Source organism: Anabrus simplex, chromosome 5 (assembly GCF_040414725.1).
Source record: "Anabrus simplex isolate iqAnaSimp1 chromosome 5, ASM4041472v1, whole genome shotgun sequence".
Lineage (NCBI taxonomy): Eukaryota > Metazoa > Arthropoda > Insecta > Orthoptera > Tettigoniidae > Anabrus > Anabrus simplex.
Window position 1 is genome coordinate 432,634,223 of NC_090269.1, and position 25,276 is coordinate 432,659,498.

The following is a 25,276-nucleotide window of genomic DNA, read 5'->3' on the forward strand; positions in this document are numbered from 1 at the left end:
ATTTATTTTCATCTAAGGTCTTTTGAACATCTATTATGTTGGGTATTCAGCCCGAAGTCTGGTTTGATCCTCCACAGCTCCACCAAAAGCTATCATAGGTAGCCCAAGCATCACTGAAGAGGCATACTAGGGAAATGAGGAGTGAGGTAGTTTCCCGTTGCTTTCCTCACCGAGCCAGAAGTTGCTATTACGCATCAGTCTGCAAAGCCCACTGAAATGCATGGACCAACAGACCCTATGAGCGATGTTTTCACACCATTCCTAACAGGGACTGGCTGCATAAGGAATGGTATTAGTAGCATTGCTCATACCTCGGTCACTTTCATATTGTCAAAGCCAAGGATGAGACTGAGACAGGTCAATGAAAGTAACAAATTGCTCTAGCACATACCAGAACTCTATTAGTGTATTAAATGAGGCCTAGTCACTTTCTCTGCAGAGCACAGGTATTGCTTTTCAACTCTGCTGACAGTGGGATTCAAACCTACAATCTCCCTAATACAAGCTAAGAGTTACATAACTCAAACTGTGTGGGTAATTCATTTGTTAAGTGATTCATTATTGTATGTATATGTAGTATAGTATTTTTTTAGGCTGTTCACTTATTGTAATTAATACATAATTAACTACGAGCTAAGAGACTTCAGTAATGTACATGAAGCTGAAGTGTACCTCAAACTGTTGTTGTCTAAGCATAGTACACTTCTTCAATGCATGTAGCGTTCCTTACCGAAACTGTGATTATGTGAAAGGGGGATAACAATTAAAAAACATTTAGAAAAACAAATTCCATTTGAGAAACCAGAAGAAACTGGTGGAATAATACCCCTTATAATTGCATCACATCCTCAGTTCTGAGATTTAGTGATAAAATAATTCAAGTTTGTGGCTCATTCCTCATGTTATCATCATCAGTAGCATGACCTACACATGAGCCCTCAAAGAGGAAAACTTAGAGGGTTTCAGCTAAGTTACATTTCAAAATGCTGCATTGTGGATTGAAGAACATGGCCATGATATGGCAAGTGCTGAAACTAATTGGAGCAATCTATTTCATGAAGATGCTGTTTGGGTCACGCAGCCATGAGCTTTCATTTGGGAGGTAGTGGGTTCCAACCCAAGCACTCAAGGGGTTTTCCTTGGTTTCCAATTTTCATACCAGAGAGATGCTAAGGCTGAACCTTAATTAAGTCCACAATTGCTTCCTATTTAGTTCTAGTCATTTCTTCTCCCTTTGTTGCAAAAGTACCTTTCTGAATCTATGTGTTATTACCAAGAACAGAATGTTCATATTTTTGAGTTTCTGTAAAGGGAATAATCAAACATTAGGAGATACACTGGTGAAGAATGAAATTGTAGATGCCTGCAGTTTTTAAAAAGTGGCTCTTGTTGGCTCATCGAATGTAATAGTTCTGTGTTATACACGACTGCAAGAATTACAGACCAGACCTCGTAGTGGTTGTGTGAGGAGCAGGTGACCACCTGAAGGGTAAGGCATGAGATCATGGATTGTTTGATTGCAGTCAGAATTTTGGTGCTATGCATATGGATTATTCCTTCTCTGAAGTTGTGCAGGACTTTGGCCTTCCATGGGCCTGTGTGTCCAGAGTGTATGTGTCGAGCAAAACCACCATCGCCAGTGTCATCTGCTATGGAGTATGTGTTCTTAAAAGGTGTCACCACTGACTAACTTTGGAGGGTAAGAGTTCTATGATCACAATGCAACAGGTTACTTGTGATTCCAATCCTGGAGAACAACAAGGTGTTTGCAGCCATACCATCCAGGGCAACCTCTTCCTCGTAATAAGGTTCTGAAGCTACCAATCTTCACTGTATGTAACAAGGCACAAAGAATGAATGACATAGGGTCAGGAACACTACCATTGAACTCTCAAAGCAAAGTGAAAAAACACCTGGACATATCAGAACTAGTACCTATTAATACATGCTCAATGAAAGGGTATGAGTTTGTCATGAAGCACTGGAGGCAATCTTATCAGTGGCAGTAAAGTGCAGTCCAGAGGTGGCTGTATCATCATATGAGGGACTGCTCATCATTTGGATAAAATAAGACTCCTAATACATCTGACAATGTTCTTCACCCAGGAACGATACAGACTGCTTTCAGACAATGTCCACCCATTTCTTCATCTCCAGTACTCTGCAGGAGACTTGTGTGCCCAGTAAGACATTGCACCCATCAGTTACTCCCATATTGTGGTTGATTGTTTCAATGAACTCTCCTCAGGTATGAGGTTGCTTCTTTGGTTCCTAAGGTCACCTAGCCTCAGTCCTATTGAGCACATCTACAATGCTGTTGACAGAGATATGCAAGCTGTCGACCCTGCTCCAAACAATCCATGTGCTTTAACACTAGAACAGTGGAAGGGGTCAAAAGACACCCACCTTCAATTATTCTTGAATAGTATGTGCGCCCCTATTATGTTTATCTTCAAATATCATAAATTTTCACATCCATATGTACTGCATAATGTGATGTATCGTGCCCAGCAAAATATTTACATTTTCGTACAGTTGTGATACAACATAACCTAGACAGTAGGAGGAGTCATTTTGACACCTGTACAATTCCTTATTATAATGCAGGAATTTGCATTGCCGGATAACAGTGTGTACTATGCCTGTATTATTAGTATTGTTGAGTTCTTACTGTCGGATGAGTACTGCAGTTAGGAGGATTATTGTATTCATCTCATCATTTACAACGTGTTCTTCTTAAATATGTGTGTTACGATTGCCTCTCGATTGAAGAGATGTGTTGTCTGTTAGAAAATTCGGATGATGAATCTGAAAGTGAACTATCCGACTCAGAAGACAGAAGTTTTGCTAGAGACAAGCAAGGATAGTGAGGACAAAAATCATTAAGGGAAAGATGATGAATTGTCAGCAGGAGAATTCAAAAATGCTAATTTGCCTTAGAACCTGCCTCAAATATCCCGATTTTAGTTTGGTGTTTCATCAATGAAGATGAGTGCTCAAAACGTAACCAAGTGTGAGGTCTTGGATTCAAAATCTTCATCTGGAAGGCTGGACTGCAAGTGAACTTACTGAAAGCGTGGGCAGATACCACAACATATACTCTCCACCAAGTTGCTGACTCTGTAATTATTGCCTTTCATGCTCTCTTTGATGTATTGGTATGTCATTTAAGAATAAAGCAACACACAGAATCACTCGTTCAGATAGATCGCAAGAAAATGGCTTGGACCATGTTGCTGGAGGTGTAAGAGGCCATGATTGCCATCTTGTATACTCTTCGTGTTCTGTGTTTGAAAGACGTGTATGTGGGTAATCTATGGTCAAGTTTATGTGGACAGACAGCAACTCATGAAGGACACAGTGTCAAAAGGTAAATTTTTAAGAGCTTCTGAGATTCACCCTTTATGATGAGAAATCAACCCGTGCCAAGCATCTGCCAGATGACACGTTTGATCTTGTCTCTGAAATCTGGAACAAATTTCTGGAAAATTTCCTTCAATGTTACAGGTTTGTTGAAAATTTAACCGTCGATGAACAGTTACTTCCTAGCAAAAACAGGTACAGATTTACCCAATTTGTAAAAAGCAAGCCTGACAAGTATGGACTCAAATTCTGAATTGCTCAAGGGGTGGCTGCCGAATACATTTTGGTTAGGTAAAATTCTTCGTACAGGAGAGTGCATAGTGCTTCCCTTGTGGAGCTGTTTCTAAACCAAGAGAGAAACATGACGACATAATGGTGTTTCGCATCCCTCTAACTTGCTAAGAAGCTCCAAGACAGAAGTCTTTGTTGGTGGGAATAATCAGCCACATGCATTACGAAATCCACATTTGAGGTGAAGAAGTCTAAGTCTGATTTATACTCTACAACTATCTTGCAACAGACTGGAAACATATAGTGCACCTTTGCAGTGTACCAAGGGAGGAAGAACAAGAATATTTTCTTCTTAGCGCACGGCAAACTCAAGTAACAATGAGTATCGCATGAAAGAAGAACCCAGAAACACGAAAGGGAAACAACAATTCTGACAAAATGAGGAGATTGTAGAACTATGCCCATATAAGAAGCAGAAGAAGTGTCAAGTGTGTAAAGGCAACAAGTCTAGAGATGGCTGCAGCAAGTGTCTCAAAGCAGTATGCAGAAAATGTGCATGAAAAGTAGAAGTTGTGTGCACGAAATGTGTTCAGGTTGTTTTTAATGTTCTTAAAGTATTTCTTATTTCTGAAAATGTATGATGGTTGCAATGTGGACATCTGGCTAACAATAGGTGTTCAGTTGGTTAAATTTATGGAAACACAGAAATGATGCTGTAGTTAATGATTATTCATGTGTCCATTAGTAATATAAAAGGTCCATACACAAAATTTGGGTTTCAGTGTATAAAATAAATTTGTGGAAATACAGTAGAAAATACATCCCTTATTGAGTTCTAATTTGAGTGTTTCCAAGAATATTTTATGATGGTTCAAAATGACCTTTTACCGGTGTTCTAGGAATGTACGATACTCAGCCATTCTAGTGTTAAAAGGGGGCTTCTCAGTGGTCATGGAACAGTATGTCTCACATTGCTGTCGCCATCAAGGTGAAATGTGGTGCTAAATGTAACTAGGCCGGAGCAACTAGTTCAGTTGCTCATCAGTGTATGATAATTGTAACATAAAAACCTAACAGATTTATTGGGAGTGAATATAATGGCCACCTGTTAAGTTCTGTTTAATGGCAGGTGGCAGTGTGAATCACAAGGTTGTTATAAAGGTAATTAATGGCTGTGTAGCTGGAAATTCTGTGAGTTCTGTTCATGAGGAGCATTTTTCTGCTTGTGAAACTTGGTATATTCTTGTTATATGATATGTTATATGATCTATTGTAATTGTGCAATGAAGGCTACCTATACAGGCAGGCCTAGAATATTTATTGTGACCAAGTGAGTTGGCTGTGCAGAAAGGGATGCGCAGCTGTGAGCGTGCATCTGATAGATAGTGGGTTTTAACTGATTGTCAGCTGCCCTTAAGATTTCCCATATTCACACCAGTCAAATTAAGGTCATGGCTAGTTCCTTCCCACCCTTAGCCCTTTCCTATCTCATCGTTGCCATAAGACCCCTCTGTGCCGATGTGTCATAAAGCAAATTCTAAAAAATAAAATAATATATTGTGTAATAATTGCTGCCTCTAGAGGGAGCCTTTAAATTTTCAATTCACATGAGAGATCGTTCCTCAGTCATTGCATCCAGATGAAACACATCGTTGTTTGTGTAATACTGCCTGTTGTGTCTGATAATTGCTCTTAATACATTAATTTTTCTGCAGGAAAATTTTGAACGTGAGTCGTCATTGATATGTTTAAAAGAAGAAATCAAACCAGAGTTGACTGGGCCAGGACCTACAGAGGTAAACATACTTGAATTAATCTATTTTTCTGATAAGCTGTTGCCTGATAGTGGTAATTGTTAGAAAACTACTTTACAGATATCCATGAGGGACCTCCCATTTTTAGGTACAATTTGCAAGTCCTTCGCAGAAATAGTAATTGGCTAAGTTTCCTTCACAGCTTTTATATTTTCCTCACGTTGTTTTGGTAGGTACTGTATGGCAGCTGCAAGGCCCTACCCAGGGAATTTTCTCGGAAGTGTTAAGGACTGGAGGGGTGGCTTCTGAAAACTAAAACTATAGTAAAAAGTATATTATTTTACTTTCAAATAGACTTTTCAAAAGGAAAAGCTTGGTGTAGTTTTATAGCACTATCATTTACAACTCAAGCAGGCAAAATAGAAAGGTAAATTCATAGTGTTCTGGTGGGCAGAACCTGCATTAACACGTGCGTGCAGTGTGACACAAAGATTTCTGTCCTTTGTACAAAAATTGGAGGTAACAACATGGTTCACTCTAAGTATTAAAAATATTTAGAAGTTTGCTTCATTTTAAAAATATTTTCTCGCAGCTCGATAACATAAAAATATTTCTATATATTTATTGAAATGGATTTTTTTTGTTGTGCAAAAGTATTAAGAACATAAAAAACAAACAATCTGCATACCTCACCAAAATTAAAATTTCCATTTATATTTTCAGTACATTTGTCAAGTATATTCATAGAGAAACATTTAAAGATGGCACAGATTTTATGGGTTAAATTCACTTGTTTATTTTGCAGATGATTGATTTATAAAATTTCTAAATTATTGTAGGCTATTTCAAAACCCATAAATGCTGTTTAAATTTTACAAGTTCACTTTTATTTCGAAGGGGATTTGAACCTCTCTAACATCCCCGCTGGATAAGGACTTGGGCAGCTGGTATATTCATAAGGCCCTCCTCTGCATTGTGTATGTGGCAGCTGGATGGTATATATTGAGAGAAGTGCCAGTTCTGCAAAAATACCTTAGAAACATGATTACTTGCTTCATTATTTGCTACTCAAATCATTGTACTTTTCTTACATTTTGCTGAACATTAGGTGTAAAATACCCAGCAGGAAATATGTTCATTTAACTTTTCCCATACTAAAGTTCAGATTGATAAGTCTAGCTGATCATTGTTGTGGTGATGATATAGTTATTGACAAATATTGGCAAATATTTGCTCATAGGAAGAGGAGTTAGGGATTGGAATAACTTACCAAGGGAGATGTTCAATAAATTTCCAATTTCTTTGCAATCATTTAAGAAAAGGCTAGGAAAACAACAGATAGGGTATCTCCCACCTGGGCGACTGCCCTCAATGCAGATCAGTATTGATTGATTGATTGATTGATTGATTGATTGATTGATTGATTGATTGATTGATTGACAGTTAATCATAACTGATCAGATAATGGTATAAGGTTTAAATGTAGTTACCATCCACTGTGTACCCAACTAATTGGACTCAAGGATAGTCGTGCTGTGATTCACCACCCTCTGTCGATGGTTTCTTGAGCGTGCGCCCAAATAACATCAACAGGGGAGACGGCTTCAGGTTATCAAATACATGGAGACCTGTAAGCCTACTGCAGAAATACATACATAACACCACCATGGAACAGCGGGACGCACTCATGAAACAATCGACAGAGGGCGGTGAATCACAGCTCAACGATCTTTGAGTCCAATTAATGGGGTAGGCCATGGATGGTACGGTCATGGCTTCCACGTTTCTTTGAATTTCTTTGCTCACTGGGAGAAGCTGAACTTAACATGCCCTGATGAAGACCAATGCAATTTTGCTGAAAGCTAAGCTTCATTAAATAAATATAAAGGCTTTAATCCAGTATTCATTTATTTATTTACAATAATTTGTTATATTCCTGTTACATGATCTATTGTAATTGTGCAATGAAAGCTACCCATAGAGAGAGGCCTAGAATATTTATTGTGACCAAGTAAGTTGGCCGTGCGGTTAAGAGTGCGCAGCTGTGAGCTTGCAACTGATAGGTAGTGGGGTTGAACCCACTATTGGCTGCCCTAAGATAGTTTTCCGTGGTTTCCCATTTTCACACCAGTCAAATGCTGGGAATGTATGTTAATTAAGGGCACAGCTGCTTCCTTCCCACTCTTAGCACTTTCCTATCCCTTCGTTGCCATAAGACCTCTCTGTGCCGATGTGACATAAAGCAGATACTAAAAAAATAAAATATATATATTGTGTAATAATTGCTGCCTGTAGAGGGAGCTCTTAAATTTTCATTCCACATGAGAGATCTTTCCTCAGTCATTGCATCCAGATGAAACACATCCTTATTTGTGTTATACAGCCAGTTGTGTCTGAAGATTTCTGTTAACACGTTAATTTTTCTGCAGGAAAATGTTGAAGTTGAGTCGTCATTGACATGTTTGAAAGAGGAAATCAAACCAGAGTTGACTGAGCCAGGACCAACACAGGTGAACCGACTTGAATTAATCTATTTTTCTGATAAGCTGTTGCATGATAGTGGTAATTGTGAGAAAACTACTTTACATATATCCATGAGGGACCTCCCATTTTAAGACAATTAGCACGTCCTTTGCAGAAATAGTACTTTGCTAAGTTTCCTTCACAGATTTTATATTTTCCTCACATTCTGCTAGGTACTGTATGGCACCTGCAAGGCCCTACCCAGGGAATTTTCTTGGACGTGTTTAGGATTGGAGGGGTGGCTTCTGGATACAAAAACTATAGTAAAAAGTATATTATTTTGCTTTCAAATCTATTTTACAAAAAGAAAAGTTTGAAGTAGTTTTATAGCACTACCCTTTACAACTCAGGAGGTGAAATAGAAAGGTAAATTCATAGTGGTCTGGTGGGCAGAACCTGCATTAACACGTGCATGCAGTGTGACACAAAGATCTCTGTCCTTTGTACAAAAATTGGAGGTAACAACATGGTTCACTCTTAGAATTAAAAATATTTAGAAGTTTGCTTCATTTTAAAAATATTTTCTCGCAGCTCGATAACATAAAAATATTTCTATATATTTATTGAAATGGTTTTTTTGTTGTGCAAAAGTATTAAGAACATAAAAAACAAACAATCTGCATACCTCACCATAGTTAAAATTTCCATTTATATTGTCAGTACTTTTGTCAAGTATATTCATAGAGAAACATTTAAATATGGCACAGATTTTATGGGTTGAATTCACATGTTTATTTTACAAATGATTGTCTTTATAATATTTCTAATTTATTGGAGGCTATTTCAAAACCCATATATGCTGTTTACATTTTTCAAGCTCACTTTTATTTTGGAGGAGATTTGAACCCCTCCTACATCCCCCCTGGGTAAGGACTTGGGCAGCTGGTACATTCGTAAGGCCCTCCTCTTTATAGTGTATGTGGCAGCTGGTTTTGTTACTACTAGGGATATATCTGGAGAAGTGCCAGTTCTGCCGAAATACCTTAGAAACATGGTACCTTGTTTCATTATTTGCTACTCAAGTCATTGTACTTTTCTTACATTTTGCTGAAAATTAGGTGTAAAATACACAGCAGGAAATAATGTTCATTTGACTTTTTCCGTACTAAAGTTCAGATTGATATGTTTAGCTGATCATTGTTCTGGTGATGATATAGTTATCGAAATGCTGGCAGCCAGGAGTGAGTTAGCTGGAAAAAATTTATAATGTCCAATAACGGACGATTTACATTGGTATTACAAATTTACTCATCCGGGACAAATATTTCAGATTCCCTATGGGAATCAACATCTAAATCATCTGATGGCTAGGCAGGCATCAGTTTTTGGTAATGAGCCAAAGTCTCTTAGTGCAATGGCACTGCCGGTGTTTCCAAGTAGCCTACGGAATGGCCTCCACGGTATGCACTAGCCAGCATATTGGTAAGTGTGCTAGGTACCAACTGATGAGCCCACCCTAGCACACGAGGGCAAAACGCTGGCAACCAGGAGTGAGTTAGCTGGAAAAAATTTATAATCTCCAATAACGGACCATGTACATTGTTATTATTCATAGACCAGGCAAAGATCGAAAGGACCGTAAAAGATGCCATCTCATTAAGGTGCTAGAGAGACTTATACTTCACTGACTAACAGGAGTACTAGAGCCACTCCTTATATCTCAGCAAGCTGGATTCAGGACGGAGAAAAAAATAGCACATCACAAGTCCTGAAACTGACAACATATTGAAGATGGTTTTGTGAGAGGACAAAGCACAGGGGCGGTATTCATCGACTTATCAGCGGTTCATGACATAGTCAACCGCGGAGTATTCCTGCAAGAACTCTATAATATTACCAAAGATTATCAACTCACATCTTAAGGAACCTCCTTCAAAATAGAAGATTGTTTTGTTAAATTTCAGGGGAAAAGGAATAGGAGATCCCAGGAGAATTGGTTACCTCAAGGAAGTGTCCTTGCACCATCCCTATTTAATGTTTACACCAATGACCTGTCTGACTCGTTGGCTGAATGGTCAGCATACAGGCCCTCGGTTCAGAGGGGCCCGGGTTCGATTCCTGGCCGGGTCAGTGATTTTTGCCTTAATTGGTTAATTCCAATGACTCAGGGGCTGGGTGTGTGAGTGTGGCGTATTCACCATTAGAAATCATCCTAGGTAGGGCCCTCATTTTCACAGACATGCAGGTCGCCTAATAGGCCGTCTACTAGGAAAAGACCTGCACCAGGCCTCTCCGGAGGCCATACCCCATTATTATTACCAATGACCAGCCTCTACGGATAGTTTCATCTATGCAGATGATAATGCTACTACTGCACAAGGTAGCCAGTTTCAGATTGTTGAACAAACGCTGCCTGATACTCTGGAAGAACTTACTACCTATTATAGGGAGAAGCAATTGAAACCAAATCCTAACATGACTCGTCTGCAATTTTCATCTTAAGAACAGAGAGGCTACTAGACCACTCTGAAGGACAGCTTCAATATCAAGCAAAAGTTGTTAGTTTGGAACAGTGTGGTGTGGAAATTAGCAAGTACCACATGGGGTGCACAGCCAAGTACCCTGAGGACATCTTCACTCGCATTGTGTTATTCTGCTGCCAAATGTGTGTGCTCAGTGTGATGTAGATATTATCATACCAAACAGGTGGATGTCGCTCTTAATGAGACTCTTCGAATTATCACTGGTTGCCTATGGCCTACATATTTGGAAAAATTATGCAACCTCACTGGGATTGCACCTCCTGATGTCCATCGGAAGGTAGCGGCAAAGAGCAAAAAGGGAAAATGTAATCCATTTGAATCTTACCCTCTGTATGATCACCAGCCAGCTTTTCCACTTTTGAGAACAACAGAGGCTCTTGTAGGGACTGCATACCAAACAGATACTATTATTAGATATGACTCCAGTCATCCAGGTCAACATAAAAATGCAACATTTTACAAATTGTTTTTTAGAGCTATAAATATACTATTGCTTATATATAATTATGTAAAAGAAATAAATATAATACACCAGATTACTTGGGACAATGGTTTCTCCAGAAAGTGTATTAATAGAATGATAAACAAAACAAAAAATAAGGTATAAACAAGATTATTTATAGATTGAAAGAAGAAAAATGAAATTATAAATTTTGACTTATTAACTGGCTAAAATTTTCAAGGAAAGGAACATTGCGATCACAGAAAGAATTAATAATAATACAAATAATATTTTATTCAAATGAAAATGTGTCAGGTATTTACAAATTGACATGCCAAAATGTAAGCTGCAATACATTGGACAATCAGGAAGAAGTTTGGCTGTAAGATGTAATGAACATGTTAATGCTGTTAAACATAGCAGATATTCAGCAATGGGAGTACACATGTTAAAATATATTCATATATTACAGACATTAATGGTGACATGACAATATATTCAGCACAAAAATTTAAATTCATAAATGTTTTGGTAAATTTAGAAATTTGTCTTGGATAGAAAATAATTTTGATTTAAGTTTAAATGAAAAAAATTGCAGATAAAAATCCATTATATAAAGTAGTATTTTATTTGAAGTGCTTGAGTGTATTTAAGAAGTGATTCTCATTTAGCTTCATCTTAATACTGAATATTGTCTGTGGTGGTAGTTTTCTAGTTTGGATAAACTGGAAGTACTGGATAGAAACTTCTTAGGACTCATTAAAACAACAGAACAATGGAAAATAGAAGTAATAAGGAAATAAGCCAGAACACAGAAAATATAACAGAAACAGTTCAGAAATGGAGATTGCTATTTTTGTTGACAAATCTATAGAAAGGATGAAAGCAGATTAACAAAACAGATATTAAGGTACCTCTGGGAGAAAGTCAACAACGAGCTGGAAACAGGAGGTAAAGAATGATTTTGAAAGAAATAAAATAAAGGAGAGGAAACTATAGAAAGAGAGATTTATAAAAAGTTCAAAAAATGGAGGAATTCCGGGTAAGAAAGAAAAGTCCAAAGTTGTCTGAGTAAAGAATAAACATAGTCCAATGATGCAGGAATACTGGAGAGAATGGAAGAGGAAGCAACATGAAGAGATGAAGTGAAATTGACATGTGGTCCCTAGCAGGCCTTACCGTACAGAAGAAGAGAGTAGCTTCCTAATGTACGATTTTTCATTGTTTATTCATTGATATTAAAGATTTTGATATAATAGTTCTTTAAATTTAGGCTAAACTAATGAAAAATGATACAAATCTCTTATTCTTTTTGTAAAACTTTACGATCGCTGATGAAGAGAATGTTCATTGCTCTAGGAACATGTTCGATGAATAAATAATTTCATTAACAGAAAGTTTATGGACAAGGTGGATTTAACTATAACACTATTTTAATTTTTTTGAAAGTGAATTTGTACAAGTCAATACAGGAGTAAGTAACAGCACCTATTATGGTCAAGTTTATCAACAGTGACCATTTGTAGACTGAACCAGGGAGCTTTGTTGGGATGAGGGCTAGTGTTTGTCTACTCATCCATTGGAATTATCTTTGGGAACTTAAGTAATTGAAAAGAACAAGGAAGTGGCAGCTCAAGTCATATATAGAAAGATAAGAACACATGAACACAATAACAGAACAGCGTAGGAAGATGGACACAAACAGAAAGAGAAAACTAGGACTGGCACTGTTAAGGTGTGGAGTTGTCCTTTCATATTCCCCATTTTGTATTATGTTCATTTCCAATGCTGTCCAGTTATTTGTGTGTCCATTTTCTGGTTCCTATCTCCCTGTATAGTAATGACTTGATTTGACATTCACTTGTTCCTTTCGAAGACTAACATTTAGACAAGGGGGGTAGGAGGGAATCCAGTGTGGATAGCTGCCCTAATACTAGGGAAACCATAAAGGTTTTACCTGCTCATGGATCAAAAAACAGAAATTTAATTACATCTCCTTAACTGATATAGATTTTAGTTCCCATAGGGTACTTAGAATATTTGTCCTCAATAAGTAAATTCATAATTCCAACATTATTAGTCCATTATTGGAAATAATTTTTTCAAATAATGAATTCTTTGTTGAAAGCATTTTGCAAATTTCTGCCAGTTTGAGCTTATCAGTCAGTATCAAGCACACCTACCAAGATGTATTGCTAGTGCAGGTGCTGGACTAATTATATTGGAATAACTTTTCTTTATTTCTCATTGAAATGTAAGGAATGTTAATCACAATATTCAGTGTTTTTAGGCAGCTGCGCCTAACAGATTATCTTTATTTAATTGACAATTACTTTAAGAGTTATATAGATTACATTTTAGAATCTGGAGGGAATCATCTCTCAGAATTGTATTCGACATATTTTGCAAAATATTCATAGGGATTTGAAACAGTTTGAAAGTATTAATCTGATGAGTGCTACACCCGCTTATAGATGGACTGACGCTGCCGGTCCAGTACTGCTACGCCCATTTATGCATGGTGTGAGTAAACTTCAATTTTTTTGAGTTTCCTGGTTAAATCTTGAGTGCCAATTTGATCTCTGATATGTTCTGGCATCTGTTGGACATTATTTAAAACTAATTGATCACAGACTATAGCTTCAGGAAGTTACTTACAGAGCTGTTTGTACACGTCCATGGAGTTCATCTGTGATGTAAAGAAACATGATGGAGCAACAATCTAGTTGTTCTTGCAGCAGTGTTATTTGGAATCAAAGAATCTTTCTGTTCTTAACCATGGTGGAAAGTGATGATGAAGATGATGATTTTAATGAATTTTTTAATTGATTTTGAAAGTGAGAGTGATACAGAAAGTGCCAGAAATATTGTATGTGAGAGAGAAAAAGAGCCTCCTAAACAAAAAAAGGAAAACACGGTGAGTTCAAGAGCTATGGCAGCCAGATTACTTTTGTCCACCAGACTTGCAAGTAACTGTAGCAGACTCTGAGAGACAAGTAGAGTTTGATGACAACCCAAAATACATTGATTTTTTAAAAGGTTTTTATGTCAGTGGAGTTTGTGCAGGTAGCTGAACAAATCCGTATCAGAAAACATTGAACTATCACTACATTCCAGCTTTTGAAAGTATTTTAAAATATAAACTTATGTACTTCTAACGTGTTACATGTATTAGTTGCCTAGAGATTTTAGGAAATAATATTATTTTGGGCTCCTTAAGTTGTGTAAAGATAATGTACACATGGGCGCTAAAGTGTAATTTTGTTTTCTCACCATGTAATATTGAACATAAGTGTAGGATTTTCTGTTTGCATTTAGATTTATAAAGAACCAACATTTATAAACATTTTAAGCTAATCACCCCACTGATAAGTTAAAAATGGAGGCTTCTACACATTACTTTACATACAAATGAAAAAACTCAGCACTGAGGTGGCAAACAGTCAACTGGTAACTCAGCACTTAAAAGGTTAACAGAGGAACTTGTGATTGTTTTTTGTGAACCAAGTATCACCCAAATAATTTCCATTTGTTAATTTTTGTACTTGTGTCCTAAGTCATGAAAGCAAGGCTTGTGAAGCCTCTTCTTTTCTATATCAACTTCTTTGTATTATTTACCAGTTTGCTAAAATATTTGTTGGATTTTCAATGGATGACTACAATGTCCATCTGTTTCATTGAACCTTCATCTGTTATTCAGGTTACATCTGTGTGTACTTTGAACTGTTTTGTATTTATCAAGCAGTTAGCTATCATTCTTCTGGGTATATGGTGCCTGGAGTTTCTGAAGAGCTCTTCCCCTTTGTGGCAGAATCCAAGGTCGTGGGAAAGATTTAAAATCCTTTTCCACTTACGGGAAGGGTCGTCTTGGATTGTGCCGTGAACATTTCTGTCTGTGACATTAATGCAGGAATGATACGACTTTGCAAGCTGCCCACTGTGAACGAAGTCATTAAAAAACGTAAAACTAAATCATTTTATACACATTTTTGTGCTTTTTTTTTCTAGTTGCTTTGCGTCGCACCGACTCAGATAGGTCTTATGGCGACGATGGGACAGGAAATGGCTAGGAGTGGGAAGGAATCGGCCGTGGCCTTAATTAAGGTACAGCCCCAGCATTTGCCTGGTGTGAAAATGGGAAACCACGGAAAACCATTTTCAGGGCTGCCGATAGTGGGCTTTGAACCTACTATCTCCCGAATACTGGACACTGGCCACAATTAAGCGACTGCAGCTATCAAGCTCGGTCATTTTTGTGCTTTACGTAATTAAATGTATATCTTCCTCTCCAAGAACAGAGATGTATTTCTGCCTGGATGAGGTAATTGAGCTCTTCATCATTTACTAATTTAAGGTATATTAAACTCTTGCACATTTGGACTGCACTCAGTGTGGTGGTATATATTAGTGTGTTGAGGAATATAGCATCACAGATCCTATGTCTAATAAATTTTGTCATAAAAAGTACACCTAGATATACATTTTTTCTTCTCATCAATTGGGGATATTAATATATTGTAGTAAGTATTGTCTTCCTTAGTTTCCTATTCATAATTACTATCACATTTGGTTTTTTGTATGCATTCAAGTTAAATTACCAAGTGAATTGGCTGTGTGTTTTGGGGCACTCAGCTTTGAGTCTGCATTTGGGGTGATAGTGGGTTCAAAACCCACTGTTGATATCCCTGAAGATGTTTTTGTGTTTCACATTACCACACCAAATAAATGCTGTATCTGTACCCTAATTAAGGCCACAGCGAATTCCTTCCCACTCCTAGCACTTTCCTATTCCCTTGTTGCCATAAGAGCTATCTGTATTGGCGCAACGTAAAGCAGATTGTAAAAAAAAAAAAAAAATATATATTCAAACAAGATATAGTATTATTGTGCAAATATGACATTTATTTCATGACCTGTTTCTTGTGTATTTTGATTCTTGCTATCTCTTGTCCGTACTTATCTTAAATTACTTTTCTTATTCGTTGTTTATAGACTGCTGCAGCCATTAAGGAAGAGATGATCATAGAAGAACAAACAATTGATCAACTAGATCCATGCATCAAAGAAGAAAGCAGGTAAGTACAGTTTAGTTATACTCCAACATGGAATCTATTGTATTTGCTAGCTCCCTCTCTGGACCTGTGGTGGAGTTTCAGCCTCTGGATCCCCAGCTCTCGGTTTCAAGTGCAGCAGCAGTAGTCAGATTTTTGAAGTGTGTAGAAAAGAGATCCAATCAAAACTTAATGTCATATGATATCGGCATGCAAAATATGTCTGCTGACGTATTTACCTGGTAAAAGAGTAAGATTAACCCTTCAAGTGATCTGTACAATTTGTGTAATTTGGAGATAAATAGGTAATTTTTATTGAATCCAATCAGTCTAGTTATATAAAGAGTGCTTTGTTTGTTGATGTTATCAATATTAATTGCTTCATGACATTTGTGGAAATATGAATGGAATATTACTACACCAAAAGATTGGTCATTACCTTTAGCAACTTATTACTATCTAATAGTACATCACAGTCAAGTTCTACTCATCACATTGAAGTGGTAAGCTGAAAATTTTGGGTAACCAACCCGAAAATGAGAAGAATATCAGTATGTTGAATCTAGTGAAAATCGTTGCGTTCCTCATGGTATGTATGGTCAGTTGACAGATGAAAAAATTGAACATTCTTGATGTGTCAAGAGAAATGGAAATATCTGAGTTGCAATGAACATTCACTAGGTGGTATTTCCTAACAGCAGGCTGAAGAAACTTTACGTGTGGAAAAGTTGTATGAATTAGTATGCAGCATCAAGGAAGGTATAGTTAATCTAAGAAACAGGAGTAAGAAAAATATCATCCAACTCCTTGGATTCAGTACCGTAAACTGGGGTTACTTTGTGACAGTTTTGGCGATTTCTTCAAGTTAATAAGAATAATATCAGTATGTATTAAGGTTTTTCCATATTGTTGTATTCTTCCATCCTTTATTCATGTTTTGAAATAATTTTTATATGTGTATTTACATTTAATCACTTAATATTTCAAGAAGAACTTGTCACAATGTTACCCCGTTAGGTGGGGTTACTTTGTGACACTGCATCCGGGAGATAGTAGGTTCGAATCCCACTATCGGCAGCCCTGAAAATGGTTTTCCATGGTTTCCCATTTTCACACCAGGCAAATGCTGGGGCTGTACCTTAATTAAGGCCACGGCCGCTTCCTTCCAACTCCTAGACCTTTCCTATCCCATCATCGCCATAAGGCCTATCTGTGTCGGTGCAACGTTAAGCCCCAAGCAAAAAAAAAAAAAAAACCTTTGTGACACAATCTTTTTACCATTGTATTTCCATGTTTGGTGCAGATGTCACAAAGTTACCCCCATTAAGTCATTACTTAAGACTCTGGCTAAATATAAAAGGAGAATTTCTTTCATAACCATGATAATACAACACAATGTATATTTTTTAAAACCTGAGATATAACCACTTGAAATATCTGCATCATTAAAGAGTGAATAGTTTACAAACTATTTACTTTTTGCTGTGTTTTGTGAGTTCTGGAATGTCATAGATTTCAAGTTTTCTCCTTTGTATGGTTGGACTAATTTTACACCATATTTTGTCATCTGCATACTGTATTTCGTCCTTGATATCCGCCCGCTTCATGGTGCTATCCATAGCACTGAGAACTGCACTTTGATATCCACCCACTTCACGGTGCTATCCATAGCACTGACAACTGCACCTTGTTTGTATACTTTTGTTACGATTCTTGGACAGTACAGTTATGCGTGTCCCAACAATCTTATCATCGGATTCCAAGATACGATTTTCACGAATAGGAAGTTCTTCAGAGTCAGAATTAAATTCTTCATGCAACGAGTTGTCTTTTGACTCACAACAGATGTCATCATTGTCATTTTTACTTTAATTCTCATTTCGGGTGTCGTTAATATTCTTTGAGGGACAGTTCCCGTCGGTGCCACTACAGCTAGGAACCTCATCTACAGTGTCAAAATCTGAAGCTGTCATACCTCTTCCAGGTGGCACATCTATACATCTCCCCTTTCTTCACCCATTATTTGTTACCTTACCCCCTTTGAGATTCAAGTGCTCAATGAAACTTACTTACAGCTTGTTTCACAGCATCACCTTCTACATCCATTGCCCTGTTATACATGTGCTTCAGCACTTCTTCCTGGCTTAGAGGGCAAATACTACATTTCCTGCATCAAGAACGTAGATTATTCAGACCATTTTTAACTATTTCTCAATTAGATCTTAACAAGAGATGGACATTCTTGCTTCAGTATAGTGGAATATCGTTTTCAGACTCCACATTACTAAAAAAGAATTTTAGAACACTGGGGTTACTTTGTGGCAGAGTCATTGTTGTCACAAAATTACCCCTTAAACTTCTCCTCTTTATTTTATTTTAACATAAATAACTGAAAGAAAGCTCAAAGTGTCATGAGAATCATGCATTTTTATCAGGAAACATGAAATTAAGATTTCCACTTACTTTGATGTGTGTACCTCATTAACGTTTTCTGTCGCCGACAAAAGTTTCTTGCTGTTCACAAAATCACATGCTCAGTACAATACAACAAAAGGATCTCTGTTGCCAACAATCCAACACTTAGGACATTATCATTGTACACACAGGTAGCAGCATTATTGAGGAGTGAAAACATATAGTGTTCATTGTCAGACCATCAATGCATATCCCGCGAAATATGAAATTATTATTTGGCGCGCACCTGTCACAAAGTAACCCCTGCAGTCACAAAGTAACCCCAGTTTACGGTACATAAATATCTGGAAGTAAACACCAAACTAATGAAGCACTTATAGAATGCATAAACTGAATAAGATAATTAAAAATTACAAATATTTTGTTAAGGAAAAACTAAAATAAAGCTATATGAAATGAATGAAATATTTTGGAGATCTCTGGATTTCCAGATTTGCTTAAGGAAGACCCTGATGTTCTGGTAAAGAAACTTGGACCAGCACTTGGTATCAATATGAATGAAGAGACAATTGTGACCTGCTGCCAGCTGAAGAAACAATTTCATCAATAATCTCCAGCTGGCATTGTGATAAAATTTGTTAGACAAAAAAAAGAGGCAAATTTATTCAAGGGAGAAAAGTAAAATGAGATTGAAATACTGGGCATCTGATTTATACAGTGAGAAATCCTATTTATATTAATTATAATCCAACACGCCAAAGAAGGCACTGTTTTAAACACGCTGTGATGGGTGAATTGCAAGCTACCAAATTTGCAAAAAAGGAGAGGGAGTTAAGTCACATTATGGTTTAAAATGTAAGGATCTAAATAATATAATGTAATCATACTGATTGCAAGGATGGTTACATGTTCAATCTGTTACCAGAATATTTCCAAGACACATGAATTCTATTTTGAGTGATTACTGTAGATATGATTGGATACTTTTGACTGAGGCCTGGCCACATAGTTCAGTGCAACACTTACAGTTACTGTATTTGATAATTATCGTAGCATGTTTAGATTTTTTTTTTGCTATTTGCTTTACGTCGCACCGACACAGATAGGTCTTATGGCGGCGATGGGACAGGAAAGGTCTAGGACTGGGAAGGAAGCGGTCATGGCCTTAATTAAGGTATAGCCCCAGCATTTGCCTGGTGTGAAAATGGGAAACCACGGAAAACCACCTTCAGTGCTGCCGACAGTGGGGTACGAAAGCATGTTTAGAAATGGATACAAATAGGAGGTTGAGGTTGTAGGACATTAATTATAGTAAAGAATGATTTTATATGTAATAAAATTATTGTTGGAAAATTACAGAGTTTTTGGTGTTAAATTTATGTTGTATTATGAGGTTCAGTTTTTTGATTTTGATATAATTTTATTTTTGAAATACGTATGAGCTGATTCCTTTGCTGCCGTACCCTTTTAACTTCCAAATATCACTGCCAGAATTAAACCATCAAGGAAGTGGAGGCCTTTTGTTTAGATTTGTAACAGGAACAGTAAGTACATTTCTTCACAGAAGTAACGCACTGCTCTGTCAATATTACATAAATTGTTTAGTTCCACCGAAGTGATGAATTTTAACTTTGCACACATAGTAGAAATATCGGTTGTCAGATTGTAGATAAAATCTAAAGAAAACATTTTCCTTCTGGTATGATCATCAGAGTTTCTACATGTTATAATGCCAGGGTGAGTGGCTCAGGCAGTTGAGGTTCTGGCCTTCTGATCTGAACTTGGCAGGTTCAGTCCTGACACAGTCGAGTGGTATTTTTGAAGGTGTTTAAATATATCTGCATAGTGTCGGTAGATTTACTGGCATTTAAAAGCAATCCTGCGGGACTAAATTCTAGCACCTCACCATCTCCAAAAAATCATAGAATTGGGATATAAATCCAATAATGTTCAGATGGTGAATACTGCATGCAAAGAGCATGATGTAACTTATCTTGTAGAAAACCTGAACTAAGGCATCTAGCTGATGAAAATATGTTTTGTAAGGCTATGCACATGTGACGTCATTTAGAGCTACCCTTGCAGGGAGTATGGTTGCGTTTTTCTTCAATGCTGGAATGAAAGGTAAACTGTTTGTGTATGGGGCTGTTATAAACAGAGGCATCAAATAAATCTATGAACATAAAAACAAGACATTCACTTCATGAAAGAAAAAATTAGTATATACATGTGGAAATAAATGTGATTTGTGTAACGTAATATAATGTTTGAGAAAAAATACATAGAATAACTACCTAATCGATGCAAAATATAATCTAAAAAGATTATTCATCTACCAAAGGTGGACATGTTTCGGCCCTTGTGTTTCAGCACACAAGCATTTAAATAAGATTAATGGCACAAAACGCATTTGAAAGGAAACTTGTATCTTGATGATTGAGACAATTCAGAACAAAATACTGGAGTTCATTGATAAAAATGTCATAAATTTACCACAAGATATTTCTAATGTCTTCGATGAACAGTTCATAAAGTCACCTGAAATTGGCTAAATATTCATTAATAAGATCTTTGATGATAACTTCATAAAATCACAACAAAGAGGCTAAATGTATAATATTAAAATTAAATACACCAAAGATGAGAACATCACACTTGAGCTGAAATAGTCTAGTTGAGAAGAATGTAAAATGTGTAGTTGAAAGGCAGTTGCTTCAAATGTGGTATCTTCTTGTTTCTTCTTCTTCAGTTGTTCGTCACATCAAGACTTCTGCAGATGTTCATCACATTGATGATAATAATAATAATAATAATAATAATAATAATAATAATAATAGTACCAGGGTTACTCCTTCCAAAACTATTTAAACTGCATGCCTTCTCTTCAGCCATCTAGGTCAATGGACTTGAACTTGTAAGCTACCGAGGAATTTCATCTTCTCCTGGAGGATGGCTCTACTGTGGATTTATTGGTGCATTCTCACAGTCTAAAAGCAAACCTAGAGTCTAAGAAATTTCATTTTTGTTATTGGTAAAGAGGATTGGTTTGTTTTAATGAAGCTAGGTTGTCAACACTTCTGCAGGTTCCTCCTCTATTGTAATCAACCTATCAGAGGCTTGTAAATAGATTTTCTAGCCTATCAAAATTTGGGGTGTCTTCAGGAATCGAGCCTATCAGCTAAGTGTTCTGGAAGCTTACCCTTATGGAAGTGTAAAATCAGGACACTTCAGGACCATCTTGTCTGAATTGCTCCAGTGCTTGGGAGTCTGACTTCATGTGAGCCGAGTAGGCAGGAGCAAGGCCTGCTTAATGATGATCTAGCGACACAGGTTAATGCCAGAATTTACCTCGGCATGTGATAGCACCTGCAGGTACTTTGAGGGGAAAATTTCAAACATCTTTCTGTTCATTTATGTTTGCAAATTTGTGGTTTTAATGTAGGATTATTGGTGAAGTCTGAAGAGTCTATTTCTATTCCCTACTGGGAAATATGCAATGTAAGGGAACAAGATTGATTACCTTCTGCTGCGCCCCATTCAGCCTTGCACTGGGTGATTAAATTTTTCAACCTCAATATTTCGTAATCTTGTCTCGGCGTTAAATATTTCCGCTTTAGTTACAACTTTTAGTATACTCTTAGCTTCAGTATCATTGGGCCATAAGGCCAATTAGGGTTTTAGGTATTTCTGTAAGGAAAGCAGATGTGTCACCTTCTTGCTTATTGTTTATGGCCGATTATTGCAAACCTTTTTGTTTCACTATTAACCATTTTCTGTCCAACGTCAAGGTGACCTCATAGTTTACTGTAACCGGTCCAACATCGAGGTCACCTCGACATTATCTTTTATTCTATTTAGGAAGTTATTTATTGAAGTTCTTTGACCTTTATGGTGTCGATCGATATACCTAATGTTTGTAAAGCAAATTTTTGTGCACAAAGGAAGCCGTTCTTTTATCTCCATGGAAAATAATGTGAGATATATGAAGCTGTGTATCGTCATGGTTCCCGTGGCCTGTCAGCTGTGTTTTGTTTCCGTTGAGTAGTGTGTACACGTGTTGTACTAGGCGTGATTGTGAATTGTCTCAGTTGAATTTCTGATATAAAAGCGGCAAATATGAATGAAAAAGAAATACGTAGGACGGTAATTTAGACAGCAATGAAGATAATTATTTATTTGAGTTAGATGAAGAGTTCTGAGAACTGTCGAGTGAAGATGAAGGTGTAGTGAACTCCAGCATTGCAAGTGAAATTTCAGCGATAGGACCTGTGCGTAAAACAGCATGGAATGATCTCGGACCATCATATGCTGTTTCTGAAGATTGATAAGAGGAAGTTCCAGTGTCTGCTACAAAAGAAAGAAGACGCACGAAGGTAATTGGGCCGGGGTGGAGGAGGGGATACGACACACGGCAATGATGACACTTCTCAGATCAGTGTTGATCATTTGAGTAACAGTGATGCTGAAAATACTTTCGCGCATACAGATGGGAATGCAAACGATAATAGGGTTTACCGGAATGTAACATTTTATGATAGTGAGCCTCCTAGACTAAGTTATTCATCAGGTCAGGAGGTTAGAGGACTGCAGGTTCCTCCTAGCTGCATCACTCCACCTCATTTTTTAATGTAATTTTTCACTCCTGCACTGATGACTTTTGTGTAAACCTGTAAGTAACTCACTAGACTCATGGTTATGTGATATAATAGTCATAATACTATTATAATTATAGTTACTAATAAAAGATCTGAGTTTAATCTGACTAGATAAAAGTGTGAAAAATTAATTTGGACCTGACTGTTATAACATGGATAAGGGATGTTTTCAGCAAACAATTTAATCCACGATCGTCGGAATATTCATGAAATTATCATCCTTGAAATTATTATTATTATTATTATTATTATTATTATTATTATTAATATGATTATTATTATCGACGGTTCCTGGCATTGTCACGTTTGATTAATATCGTCATTATTATGCGGGATGCAAACACAAATCGTTATTACTGTTATTATTATTATATCCCTCTTGTGATTATTATTATTATTAATGAATAGGTGACTCAAGATATTATTATTATTATTATTCACGTCACTTAAGAGGTTGTTATTATTAATGGACCGGTCACTTCCGCCAAAATATATATAGATATCGGTCGCAATTACAAATATTTCACTGATCAACCAACGACATCATTACTGTTATTATTATGACAATTATTATTAATCTGACCGCGATGATTTAACATCGTCCTTACATTATTATTATTATTATCGGTTGCATATTATCATTTAGATTCCCGTTTAACATCTTTATCAACGCTCATTTAATTAAGGCGGTCCAATCCTTTATCTGCAATATTTATTATTATTATTATCACGACATCATGATTGTCCTCGCTCGTCATTACAATGAATACATTATACGACCATTTATGTGGAATCTGAACTCTCATTATCCTTAGATCCGTTGTATCTCAACGAATAGCTGTGCAGTCTATTTATTTCGTACATGCTGTCACGGGTCCGAATGCTACCCGCTGCGTAACTCAGTATTTCTCTGTGACACTGCCCGTACATTTTACACTCATATCAATATCCTAAGTGTCTCTCGTACGGAATTTATTTTCCTCTCTCAATATTTATTCCTCACAGAATTATCAACTGACTTATTTATTAATTTCTGACATCGTACGACCTTTTATTATCTGACTGCAGATTCTCTCACTTTTTCTATCTCATTTTGATCTACGACTTAGTTCATTCTCCACAAATAATCGTAACATCTTGAAATTATTTTTACCAAAATTTGACAATCATGGTCTCGTAATATTAGTCCTACGTGTTCCGGCTAATGAATCGCAACTTTAAAACGCGACATTTATACGTAAAAAATATATTGGACCGTAATTTAAACCACACGTTCATTAACATGTACGGATTATTAACACCGATCTACATTTCAATATTATTCATTGATCAAATTAAATTACCACGCACTTTAATTCCGAATTAAAAAACGACCTCCCGTCATTAAATGATTCCCAATAAACTCAACACCTGATCACATAAATTTATTATTACGCACTGCGCACTAAATCTTCCAATATCACATGAATTATTATTATATCCAAATTATATTTTAAAAAAATATCTTCTTCAAAAAAAAGTAGTTATATTATTTATTTATTATTATTATTAATTAAAAAAATAATAATTTCGTCTGTTACACGGTAGTTCACTCTTAATATGTTTAACGCATAACCGCTTTCACAAACTCGATTTATTCTGGCACTAAACACTCCAGATATGATTTACTTTGAATATTATATTAATCGCATCTCACAAATTTAACAACTTCACTATGAAATATGACCATATTAATTACAACAAAACACAACTGGTATGGCGAAGCTGGATTTTCCTTCCATGTCATTACATAGCTCGTTAAAATGATAAAACAGAAAACACATATCGGGTCTTATTTAACTACCATAACCAAAATCAAACGTAAAGAAAATTATTGACTACAAAGAAATATGAATGCATGCATGACTTAACGTACTACACTATATATACAAATTTACATCTCCAACAAACTGAATACATAAAAGACCCGATTATTTACATTATTATTATTTACTACTGTCCGTGCTACAAATTTAGGATGGGGTCGTTAAGCGACCCATCTTGTTACAGAAGGTAACCAAGTATAATCAAATTATTCCCATTTTTCCCATCACGATAACATTTCCCAAATATTATTTACAGTTTAGTACTCATCTTAGTTATCGGTATTCCATTACAGCTTTGCAGACGAGAGGCTCCATCCGGCCCCTCTCTGCGTTTTACTCCTCCATTCTTGATGGCGTAGTTTCACAAAAGATTTCCTGGCACATTACCATTTTACACTCATATCTTGATTACCACAAACCTTCACCATTTACAACGTTAACACTGAATACTTTAAATTGGATACAACAAATTTCTATCCTAGACCCAAGAATTT

At 36.5% G+C, this 25,276-nt stretch overlaps 1 protein-coding gene across 2 annotated transcripts in view; it reads left to right on the forward strand.

The window, feature by feature from the left end:
- LOC136874608 (zinc finger protein 708) overlaps positions 1 to 25,276 on the forward strand; it is a 38,764-nt gene that overhangs the window by 7,958 nt on the left and 5,530 nt on the right. For both annotated transcript variants that reach the window (XM_068227975.1, XM_068227974.1), the window contains 3 exons: positions 5,310 to 5,390; positions 7,778 to 7,858; positions 15,789 to 15,871. In XM_068227975.1, coding sequence (XP_068084076.1) covers positions 5,310 to 5,390; positions 7,778 to 7,858; positions 15,789 to 15,871 — 245 coding nt within the window. The remainder of the gene's footprint in view (positions 1 to 5,309; positions 5,391 to 7,777; positions 7,859 to 15,788; positions 15,872 to 25,276) is intronic.